Source organism: Hyla sarda, chromosome 6, assembly GCF_029499605.1.
Source record: "Hyla sarda isolate aHylSar1 chromosome 6, aHylSar1.hap1, whole genome shotgun sequence".
Taxonomy (NCBI): domain Eukaryota; kingdom Metazoa; phylum Chordata; class Amphibia; order Anura; family Hylidae; genus Hyla; species Hyla sarda.
The window spans coordinates 289,264,672-289,277,171 of record NC_079194.1 but is presented as its reverse complement, the minus strand read 5'-3'; the positions used below and the strand labels follow the sequence as shown (position 1 = coordinate 289,277,171).

General features: G+C 44.3%; 2 protein-coding genes across 2 annotated transcripts in view; both read right to left on the bottom strand.

Annotated features, from left to right (window-relative positions):
- The window catches only part of LOC130277218 (SPRY domain-containing SOCS box protein 3-like), a 22,687-nt gene extending 18,123 nt beyond the window's left edge, over positions 1 to 4,564 (bottom strand). The window contains exon 1 of the mRNA XM_056527663.1: positions 4,192 to 4,564. The gene's annotated coding sequence lies outside the window, so the exon portion shown is untranslated. The remainder of the gene's footprint in view (positions 1 to 4,191) is intronic.
- A 1,134-nt stretch (positions 4,565 to 5,698) lies between these two features.
- ATG13 (autophagy related 13) overlaps positions 5,699 to 12,500 on the bottom strand; it is a gene marked incomplete in the record, with an annotated part of 53,449 nt that continues 46,647 nt past the window's right edge. Inside the window, 1 exon segment of the mRNA XM_056527660.1 lies at positions 5,699 to 7,165. Within this exon segment, the coding sequence (XP_056383635.1) occupies positions 7,088 to 7,165 (78 nt within the window).

Below are 12,500 nucleotides of genomic sequence, written 5' to 3'. Positions count from 1 at the left end.
ATTGACAGGCGGGAGCGAGCACTGCAGTGCCTGAATTTCGACTCGTTGCCAGGCTTCAACGAGTCGAAATTCAGTGGTGACGTCACTGCTGAATGCATTCGGCCACTAGGAGGGCGACCCCTAGTGGCCGAATTTAAAAGTGATTTTAAACTGTTTTAAAATCACTTTTTTTAATTAAACTATATTAGAGATATGTTGTAGTACTGAAGTACTACAACATATCAATTTTTTGTTTTCATGACAGTGCCCATTTAAAGCGTACCTGTCAGATTCCCCCACCCAAAAAAAATAAAATGTTATATGTTGCTCAGTACCTCACCCTGATCATGCACATTAAATTTTTTATGTGTCTACAACCTATATTTCTCTCAGAATTACCTTTATTTACTTGCCATCATTTGTTCAGTGAGGTTTTTGTCCATGCAGAGGCAGGGGGCGTGTCCCTCTCTTCTCCTCACTGTGATGACTTCTCCCCCTCCCTCCCTCACTCTGCTCTGACTCACAGCGGCTATAGTAGAGCCTGCAGCCCTGTCAATCACTCATGGTGTCCATGACCATCCAATGACCACTGGACACTGCAGGACTGGTATGTGTCTCAGGAGGCAGGGGGACCCCTAGTGGCCACTTTTTTAGTATGAAATACTGAACATTTTCTGATCAAAACAATTGCAAAACATTGTTTTTGCATGCTTTATAACATATCAAAAGTTATTGTATCTGAAAGTGCCCATTTAAAGGAGTAGTCCAGTCCTGAAAAACGTATCCCCTATCCTACCCTACGTGGCCCCGGCAGTTTGCGGGGAAGGGGGCTTGACGACCACAGCACGAAGCGCCGGCGGACACGCCCTCTTAATACAACTCTATGGCAGAACCGGACCGATGCCTTCGGCAATCTCCGGCTCTGCCATAGCGCTGTATTGAGGAGGCGTGTCGGCCGCCGCTTCATGCCGTAGTCTCTTTTAATATATAACATCTGGACACTGCAGTCGAAATATTGAAAAAAAAAAGTGACTTTTTTGCTGCTGTGAATCATTTAGTCACAGAGTCACCCGGACTTTATGGGAATGCACGGCCCCTCTTGTTTTCGGCCTGAATTCTAGGCAGTTTGATTTCCTTGGCTGCCATCCATCCATCCATCCATCCATCCAGAACGGCCTGTATCAAGTTTTTCTAGTTGTCAGAATAAAGAGTCGCTACATAATATTGTTCAACCCAACCCGTACTCTGTGCGCACCCAACCTCAGCATATTTACATAATGCAAGGTAAACACTCTGTCATACCGAACTCAGAAGAGCACTTACAACATTTCCGTAGGTCCTCGTGTTTTAGAGAAGACGTGCACGCTGTTTGGAGTGGTAGTGATTCTTTACTGGGTGCTGGCGGCAGGGGTCGTAACGTCACTGCCACGCCCCCTCTGTGCAAGTCTATGGGCCCACGAGGGGCGTGCCCGTGATGTTACGACCCCCACCGCCCGCTCCAAGCATTCAGAACATAATGGAGCACCCCTTTAAAATTTAAGGAACCAAAAAAATCTAAAACACACTTTACAACAGCATTCCAAAACTACAACTCTCATCGTGCCCTGAGAGCAAAAATCTCATATCGGGTTTATGTTCTTGATGCTTTTTAAGCTTTTTTTGATTTATTTACTTTTATTTTTTTTCAGAATAAAAAAAGATTATCAGGATTTGAGAAAGTGGCACGGCTTAGGCTAGGTTCACACGGCTGTTTTGCCCCGCTAAAGGGGGCTCGGTTGCTCAACCCGCTGAAAGGATAGAGCAGGGTTTCCCAACCAGAGTGCCTCCAGCTGTTGCAAAACTACAACTCCCAGCATGCCCGGACAGTCGTTGGCTCTCGCCCCTGAACTTACCATTTAGGAGCTTCTCCTCTGAGCGCTTTGGCACCACATTTGGATTGTGTGCCGGTCCGCTCAGCTGTGTACGATTTTAAAAGTGGGGGCAGAAGCTGCTGAATGGTAAGTTGAGGGGCGAGAGGTCTGAATGATAAGTTGAGGGGCGGGAGGTCTGAATGGTAAGTTGAGGGGCGGGAGGTCTGAATGGTAAGTTAAGGGGCAAGAATCGTGTTCTGTACAGGAGATCACGGGGATGTTCCGGCGGTCAGATCCCCCACGATCAATACATATATTGGAGAGACCAATATATGGAGGGTAAATCCAAATAATCACTTATAGGCTGCCCTAGGGCAACCCAAAAGACCCTATTTTCCCATATACAAAAAAAGGGCGGTTAGATTGCACTTTTAATAACACCCCCCTTTTTTGTATATGGGAAAATAGGGTCTTTTGGGTTGCCCTAGGGCAGCCTATAAGTGATTATCCCCCACGATCAGACACTTACAAAATAAAGGACACATTTTTCTTCTCCAGATAACGTCTCCTTTCTTTCTCCCTTTACGTCTGGCAGCGGCTTACACCCCCCTCCCCATTCAGCACACACAGATATAAATAAAAGGCAAATCTGCAAGTGTGTGGGAGGGTCAGGAGAGATAAACTGCAGCTGATCATATGAACTGCATTCCAGTCCTAATTCATAAACCTTCTAGAGGCAAATCCCAAATGAGGTCCAGCACACACGCACACACATATATATATATATATATATATATATATATATATATATACATATACACACACTGCAGAATAGTCTATTAGAGCAACCAGGGTGTCTGCAGCTGTTGCAAAACTACAACTTCCTGCATGCCCAGACGTTCTTTGGCTGCCCGTGCATGCTGGGAGTTGTAGTTGTGCAGCAACTGGAGGCGCCCTGGTTGAAAAACACTGTATTACAGAATAATGTAGGAGGTTCTTGTGTATGCCTTGTGCTTACCTGTTTTAGCTGATGTGGCAGGCATGATTTTCAGCCATACTAATTCTATTTCAGAACAGAAATGATTTTCTCAAGCTGCCTACATTTCCCATGATTGTTAGAAAAATATTGCCATGAGGTAATTTGAGCTATAAACACAAACTTTTGAGATTTAAAATTGAGGTGTTTCGAAAGATTTAAAGTCTCAAGTGTTCCATTCTTACTGCATTTTGACATTTTTATTGCTATTGGCTGTATTTAAATGTTTTTTTTTAATCTAAAATCATTGTAAAAATTACAGGTTTTCAGTAAATAGCACCATTTGTGCCACACTTTTGGGGAAAATTATACCTAAAACTAAATAAGAAAAATGGCAAAAAGGCAATGTGTGAACACAGCCTTAAGATCTGTATATCTATTGTATATTCTGACCCATAGAGAAAGGAACAGCAGTATACAGAAAGAGCAGAAAACTGCAGCAGCAGTATACAGATAGAGCTGGAGGGGAGGTATATAACTACTATATATCCTGATCCCACAGAGATTGCAGCAGCAGTATACAGAGAGAGCTGGGGGGGAGGTATATAAGTACTATATATTCTAACCCTATGGAGATAGCAGCAGCAGTATACAGATAAAGCTGGAAGGAAGGTATATAACTACTATATATCCTGATCCCATAGAGACTGAAGCAGCAGTATAGAGATAGAGCTGGAGGGGAGGTGTATAACTACTATATATCCTGATTCCATAGAGATAGTGGCCGCAGTATACAGATAGAGCTGTAGGGGAGGTGTATAACTACTATATATCCTGATCCCATAGAGATAACACCAGCAGTATACAGATAGAGCTGGAGGGGAGGTGTATAACTACTATATATCCTGATCCCATAGAGTCTGAAGCAGCAGTATACAGATAGAGCTGGAGGGGAAGGGCCTGGGAGCTGCCAGAAGGCATCTAATAGGTGATATCATCTTATAGTTCACAAGAAGTCAGCTGACCCAGGACTGACCACTTCCTCTGACATATTAAAGCACTGTGATTTTTTTTTTTTTTGGGTCAGACTGGTGCTCACATGACCAAGTTACAGTAATAAAACACATTGATGCAAATGAGCTGGAATGATGGCGGGTGTGCATGATACAAACAAAAACAAAACCCAAATTGCTTCATCAAAGACCTTCTCAGTGTATTTAGAGGCAGTCACTGTGGTTCTTCAATTTCCTGCCCGTACATCCCCCATACTGTGTGGCAGGAAGCTGGAGACACATACGTCGTCTCAAAATGACTGGACTTTACAGAGAAACAAGTAGCAAAGACAGAATGGTGGGGGTCTCCCTATACACCAGGGTGCCTCCATACCTGGGCATGCTGGGAGTTGTAGTTCTGCAACACACTGGTTGGGAAACGCTGCTCTACACCCTACAAACGTGACCTAGAAAGCACAAAAAACTGCACAGGTCTTGGAAATACATATATTTATTTTATATTACATATCTGAATGACGTCTTTCCTTACGACAGTGCTGGAATACCTCCATCCGGATAAAATGGATGCGCTGGGAGGGGTTGGGGTAGCAGCATTAAACCCTCCGCAGATTTCTACGAACGCTAAACTTCGGGATGTGTGTGCGTGGAGGCCCATAGGGATACTCCCGTGGAAATGTTTTTTTCTTTTTTTTTTTTTTTTTAAAAGCTAGAAAGTTAAACAGATTTGTAAATTACTTCTATTAAAAAAAATCTTAATCCTTCCAGTACTTTTTAGGGGCTGTATACCACAGGGGAAATGCTTTTCTTTTTGGATTTCTCTTCTGTCACAAGCACAGTGCTCTCTGCTGACCTCTGCTGTCCATTTTAGGAACTGTCCAGAGCAGCATATGTTTGCTATGAGGATTTTCTGCTGCTCTGGACAGTTCCTAAAATGGACAGCAGAGAGCACTGTGGTCGTGACAGAAAAGAAATCCAAAAAGAAAAGCATTTCCTCTGTAGTATACAGCCCCTAAAAAGTACTGGAAGGATTAAGATTTTTTTAATAGAAGTAATTTACAAATCTGTTTAACTTTCTGCCACCAGTTGAATTAAAAGAAAAAAGGTTTTCACCGGAGTACCCCTTTAACCTACCTCCTGCAGACACCTACCCTATGGAGTACTCGAGAGCCTCCAAATAGGCGCATATGAAGCGTTGTGCTGTGTGCTAACACCTAACTTCTTAGTGTTATAATATACAAGGTTCTACAGTTTCTGTGAGATCGATAAATCAGGATAGGAAATGGGGGTGATGCTCAGGACCCTTAAGATAGAGGACGATGGTGCTGCTGCTATGACTACAGCAAACTGGGCAACAATGAGTTAAAGGGGTACTCCGGTGAAAACCTTTTTTCTTTTAAATCAACTGGTGGCAGAAAGTTAAACATATTTGTAAATGACTTCTATTAAAAAAATCTTAATCCTTCCAGTACTTATTAGCTGCTGAATGCTACAGAGGAAATTCCTTTCTTTTTGGAACACTGATGACATCACGAGCACAGTGCTCTCTGCTGACACCTCTGTCCATTTTAGCAACCGTGCATAGCAGATGTATGCTAAGGGCAGCATGGTGGCTCAGTGGTTAGCACTGCCGCCTTGCAGTGCTGGGGACTTGGGTTCAAATCCCACTAAGGACAACAATAAATAAAGCGTTATTATTATTATAATGACGTCAGCAGAGAGAACTGTGCTCGTGATGTCACCAGAGAGCATTCCAAAAAGAAAAGAATTTCCTCTGTAGTATTCAGCAGCTAATAAGTACAGGAAGGATTAAGATTTTTTAATAGAAGTAATTTACAAATATGTTTAACTTTCTGGCACCAGTTGATTTAAAAGGAAAAAGGTTTTCACCGGAGTACCCCTTTAAGAAAGCACAAGGGTTAAATACAACATAAAAGGAGAACTTCAGCCAAAACTAACTTATCCCTTATCCACAAGATAAGGGATAAGAAGCTGATGTGTGTGTGTGTGTGTGGGGGGTGGGGGTCGGGTCTTTTGGGCGGTGAGGGGTTAACTCCGGTATCCGTAACGGCTCGCACTCCATCCATTTCTATGGAAGCGCCAGTGATGCCCAATTGCTGTACTCAGGTCTTTTCGGTGCTCCCATATAAATAAATTAAGAGCTCCTCATTTGGCGCCGGGTCCCGTTCCGGAGGTCGGACCCGCCCCCTGTGATCACCTACTTATCCCCTATCCTGTAGCTAGGGGATAAGTTAGTTTTGGCTGGAGTTCTCCTTTAACATTTGTGATTGATTTACAGAATATTAGCAATAGCTTATATTAACATTTCCCATCCAGGGTGCCTCCAGCTGTTGCAAAACTACAACCACCAACATGCCTGGGATCACAATATTAGAGCAAAAGGAGAAGTTTATTAGGAAAAACTGTTATAACTGAAAAGAAGCTCTCGTATCCTGTCGGGGCCACAAGCCTGGATACAAGATGAGATACAATTGGGCATGAAGGTATACAGGTTGTCCAGGCATGCTGGGAGTTGTAGTTTTGCAACAGCTGGAGGCACACCGATTAGGAAACACTGCTTTAGGGTGATGCTTCAGGATCCTCCAACCCCTACATCAGTGTTTCTCCCAACTAGGATGCCTCCAGCTGTTGCAAAACTACAACTCCCAGTATGCTCGGACAGCCGAAGGCTGTCCGGGCATGCTGGGAGACGTAGTCTTGCAACAGCTGGAGGCACACTGGATGTGAAAAACTGGCTTATATTGTGTATAATAAGGTTACCCCTTCTTTACTGGCATACCTGAGGTGGAGACAGGCAAGACGCGCTGGGTTAACCATGGTCATGGTAGTGCAGTACTTACAAGCGCACTTCGCCCACAAGGGGGCGTATAAGGTGCAGTGCAGCCTGGCAGTCTTTGTCTTGGAACACAGCGTCATATTTACAGCATCTGGTTATTCTCAACACCTCGCTTCCGGGTTCTTCCTCTGGTTCTTCTCATGATAGTGACACCCCCCCCCCCCCCCCCCAACCAAAATGGTCTGGTCCGTTAGAAGAAACCAAATCCCTGGTGGAATTCTAACCATGCGCGGCCAGCGAGTCCTGTACAGTTAGCAGCTGTGCTACAAAGAATTCCTTACAGGAGTCCGAAAAGTGCGTTTGGGGAACAACAAAACATTGGCCTGAGTTTAAAGAGTAAGACTGGGCAAGCAGAGGCACTCCGAATCCTACAGTAAGGGACCTCCAGCTTAAGACCGACCCCCCCCACCCAATCTTACTGCAGGGAATCGACAAAGGCATCAAACTCCTCCATGTTTTTTTCATGCATGGCCAACTTTTCTGGCAGCGAATCCTAAGGGGAAAGAGATAAAAGACAAATAAAAAAAAAAGGCAGCAAATGGTATAGTAAAATATACACTAAGGGTGGGGGTCACACATAACGGATCCACAGCGTGTTTTACGCTGCGGATGCTCCGCCCCTCCATGCAAGCCTACGGGAGAGGGCGTGACAGCTATCACGCCCCATCCCGTATGCTTGCATTGAGGAGCGGAGCGAGACGTCACATGGGGGCGGGGGAGTGACGTCACACGCCGCCGGCCGTGTGGTCGCTGGTAATCAGACCCGGTGCGAACATGCTCCGGGGACTGATTACAAACGGGGTGCCGCGTGCAAGATCCCGGGGGTCCCCAGCGGCGGGACTCCCTCGATCAGGCATCTTATCCCCTATCCTTTGGATAGGGGATAAGATGTCTAAGCACCGGAGAACCCCTTTAAACTGCGCATGCGCAGCTTACTCACGGACAGTACGGTTGCTCCTCTGCTACTTGAGCTATGGAGAGAGCGACCGCAATAAAGTAAACCGCGTGCGCAGCTTACTCACAGACAGTGCGGCTGCTCCTCTGTTCCCTGAGCTATGCAGAGAGCGGCTGCAATGAGTGTAAACTGCGCATGCGCAGCTTACTCTCAGACAGTGCGGCTGCTCCTCTGCTACCTGAGCTATGGAGAGAGCGACCGCAATAAAGTAATCCGCATGCACTGCTTACTCACAGACAGTGCGGCTGCTCCATTGCTCCCTGAGCTATGCAGATAGCGGCCGCAATGAGAGTAAACTGCGCATGCGCAGCTTACTCACAGACAGTGCGGCTGCTCCTCTGCTCCCTGAGCTATGCAGATAGCGGCCGCAATGAGAGTAAACTGCGCATTCGCAGCTTACTCACAGACAGTGTGGCTGCTCCTCTGCTACCTGAGCTATGGAGAGAGCGACCGCAATAAAGTAAACCGCATGCGCAGCTTACTCACAGACAGTGCGGCTGCTCCTCTGCTTCCTGAGTCATGCAGAAAGCGGCCGCAATGAGAGTAAACTGCGCATGCACTGCTTACTCACAGACCGTGCGGCTGCTCCTCTGCTACCCGAGTCATGCAGAGAGCGGCCACGATGAAAAAGTAAACTGCGCATGCGCAGTTTACTACAGTCACGCCGATACGTGTGCACTTGTAGCAGCGGATTGCTGCTATGACCAGACACATGGGCACAGGCAGGGGGTTCACTCTTGGGTCGGTCATTGGTTAATCCACAGCGTAAAATATGCTGCGGATCCATTATGTGTGACCCTACCCTAAATTTTAAATGTTCAGAAAGAAGTGAAACATAATTTATAGTGTACTTGGATAGTTCTATGCCATTAAGATTGCGTAGATATACTCTCTGGCATGGCATGAAACAATGGCACGCTAGGAGGTCAAGTGGCAGAGCCAACATCTAAGGCCTAAAGCAGTGGTCTCCAACCTGCGGACCTCCAGATGTTGCAAAACTACAACTCCCAGCATGCCCGGACAGCCGTTGGCTGTCCGGGCATGCTGGGAGTTGTAGTTTTGCAACATCTGGAGGCCCGCAGGTTGAAGACCACTGGCCTAAAGGCATCAAGCATAGGTCCTGTTCTAACTAATGTGACCCATGCACAATGGACCCTGGGTGGTGGATAGTTCCTTGGCTTAACGGACTATTCAGGGTGTAAATGTAACTAAATGCGCCACTTTTGTAGATAAAGCTGGAATGGAGACCCTTTGAGAAATGCCGCCATAAAGAATGCACGAAGACGCCCGGTAGACCTGAAGGAATTGATGCTGTAGCATCCAGCCCCACTTTTATAAGGCTAAAGGTGGAGCGAGAGGGGAGAGTAATATTTTAAAAGGTAATTCCTTCTAAGTGTACGGTGGGGTTTCATTACGAGCTGGCAGCGGGCTCTCAGCAACAGATTTTCAGTAGCGGAATTTAAGTCAATGGGGTCAGCGGCGTATTTTTTATTTTTTTTATTTATTTATTTTAAGCAGAGCCTGCCCCCATTTAAACTGCGAGTTCACTAGCAAATACGCTCACATGAACGAGCCCTAAAAATGTTCGGAAAAATTTGCAGCAAAAAAAGATTTGTAAAATTAAATTTATTAAAAAAAAATCGTAATCCTTCCAGTACTTATTAGCTGCTGAATACTACAGAGGAAATTCTTTTCTTTTTGGAACACAGAGCTCTCTGCTGACATCATGAGCACAGTGCTCTCTGCGACATCACGACCACAGTGCTCTCTGCTGACACCTCTATCCATTTTTAAGAACTGTCCAGAGTAGGAGAAAATCCCCATAGCAAACATCATGCTGCTCTGGACAGTTCCTAAAATGGACAGAGATGTCAGCAGAGAGCACTGTGTTCCAAAAAGATAAGAATTTCCTCTGTAGTATTCAGCAGCTAATAAGTACTGTAAGGATTAAGATTTTTTTTAATAGAAGTAATTTACAAATCTGTTTAACTTTCTGGAACCAGTTGATTTAAAAAATAAATAAATAAATAAATAAAACCGGAGTGGAAATACTCTGGCTTGTAAAAAGGAGGGGTATTATTCATAAAACGGACAGAGATGTCAGCAGAGAGCACTGTGCTCATGATGTCAGCAGAGAGCTCTGTGTTCCAAAAAGAAAATCATTTCCTCTGCAGTATTCAGCAGCTAATAAGTAGTGGAAGGATTAAGATTTTTTTTTTAATAGAAGTAATTTACAAATCTGTTTAACTTTCTGGCACCAATTGATTTAAAAAAAATAAAAATAAAATAAATAATAAGTTTTCCACTGGAGTACCCCTTTAATGCTGTTTAACAGCTGTTTTGCAATATGCAGTGCTTCCACAAACCCCCTTGGGTTTGTTAAAGGGGTACTCCGGGGCTCAACGTTCTGAACATGTTCAGAATGCTCTGAGCTGGAGGCCGTGATTGTGACATCATGAATACGCCCCTTCATAATGTTACGGCCACGCCTCCTCCATTCATGTCTATGGGAGGGGGGTGTGTCAGCAGTGGGACCCCGCCATTAGACATCTTATCCCCTATTCCTTTGGATAGGGGATAACAGGTCTAGCAGCAGAGTTCCCCCATAGAAGCACCACTCGGCTTTGAAAACACTAACGTCCGATGCGGTAGGAGGCTGTATACCTGCACTGTGTGTGAATAAAGTACGAAGATAGAAAAGGACTGGCACACGGGCCACCTTTATTTCCTATGCTTTGTACTTGGATATTGAACTCTTGGTTCTTTAGTTGAGCACCACTGGAGAAAGAAAAAAGAAAGAAAGAAAAAATGAAAAAAATAAATAAAAAAAAATAAATGCTGTGTGTGAAACCCCCCCTGGTGGCTGAAAAGGGAACTGCACTTAGGCTGCATTCACACCTCATTTTCAGCCTACGGTTGCCGGATTTGGCTGGGGGAAGGGAAAACCGGGAGCTCCCGTACCTCACCCGGACCGGCGCTGAAATCCATTTACTTTAATGAGCCAGCTGAGTCAAACGGTGATTCCGGGTCGGCTCATATCCGGTTTCCTGACCGGACAAAAAGACGTTGTATACTATGGTTTTATGTCTGGTCACAAAACCGTATATGGGTAAAAAAAAATTAGCCGACCGGAATCACCGTTTGACTCTGGTCGGCTAATTAAAGTGAATGGATTTCAGCGCCGGTCCGGCTGGGGTACGGGAGCTACCGGTTTTCCCCTCCCCCAGCCGGATCCGGCAACCGTAGGCTGAAAACGAGGTGTGAATGCAGCCTAAGATTATAAAACCCTACAGCAGTGGTCTTCAACCTGCGGACCTCCAGATGTTGCAAAACTACAACTCCCAGCATGCCCGGACAGCCGTTGGCTGTCCGGGCATGCTGGGAGTTGTAGTTTTGCAACATCTGGAGGTCCGCAGGTTGGAAACCACTGCCCTACGGTGATCTAAGGTTAAAGGAGATCTTAAAGGGGTATTCCAGGAAAAAAACCTTTTTTTATTATTATATATATATATATATATATATATATATATATATATATATATATATATATATATATATATATCAACTGGCTCCAGAAAGATAAACATATTTGTAAATTACTTCTATTAAAAAATCTTAATCCTTTCAGTACTTATGAGCTTCTGAAGTTAAGGTTGTTCTTTTCTATCTAGTGCTCTCTGATGACATGTGTCTCAGGAAACGCCCAGTTTAGAAGCAAATCCCCATAGCAAACCTCTTCTAAACTGAGCGTTTCCCGAGACAGGTGTCATCAGAGAGCACTTAGACAGAAAAGAACAACCTTAACTTCAGAAGCTCATAAGTACTGAAAGGATTAAGATTTTTTAATAGAAGTAATTTACAAATCTGTTTAAAGGGGTATTCCAGGATTTTTTATCTATCAACAGGCTTCAGAAAGTTAAACAGATTTGTAAATTACTTCTATTAAAAATCTTAATCCATTCAGTACTTATGAGCTTCTGAAGTTAAGGTTGTTCTTTTCTGTCTAAGTGCTCTCTGGTGACACGTGTCTCGGGAAACGTTCAGTTCAGAAGAGATTTGCTATGGGAATTTGCTTCTAAACTGGGTGGTTCCCGAGACACGTGTCATCAGAGAGGACTTAGACAGAAAAGAACAACCTTAACTTCAGAAGCTCATAAGTACTGAAAGGATTAAGATTTTTTAATAGAAGTAATTTACAAATCTGTTTAACTTTCTGGAGCAGTTGGTATATATAAAAAAAAGTTTTTTTCCTGGATACCCCTTGAAGTGTAAGATAGGGGATAAGGGTCTGCTCGCCAACGGCGGTCCGGGTTCTATTTTTACAACATCTAGGGGTCCAGTTTGGAGATCAGTGATCTATAGTATCTATTTACATATATGGTGATGAGTAGCTTAGCTACCTAGACCATTTATTAACCTATATTAGAAAAAAAATAATAAATGTCTGGCGTTAGGTAATAATTGTGATTAGAGATGAGCGAACTTACAGTAAATTCGATTCGTCACGAACTTCTCGGCTCGGCAGTTGATAACTTTTCCGGCATAAATGAGTTCAGCATTCAGGTGCTCCATTGGGCTGGAAAAGGTAGATACAGTCCTAGGAGACTCTTTCTTAGGACTGTATCCACCTTTTCCAGCCCACCAGAGCACCTGAAGGCTGAACTAATTTATGCAGGAAAAATCATCAACTGCCGACCCGAGAAGTTCGTGACGAATTTAATTAACTGTAAGTTCGCTCATCTCTAATTGTGATTATGAACAGAGCCTTACTTGTGCAGCAGTTTTTAGCGATTGCTGGGAAGGTCTTCCCTATAGTAAAAGCAAAACCATAAATTAAATCTGGAGAGGGTGTTCAAGGCCTGCAGTTACAACT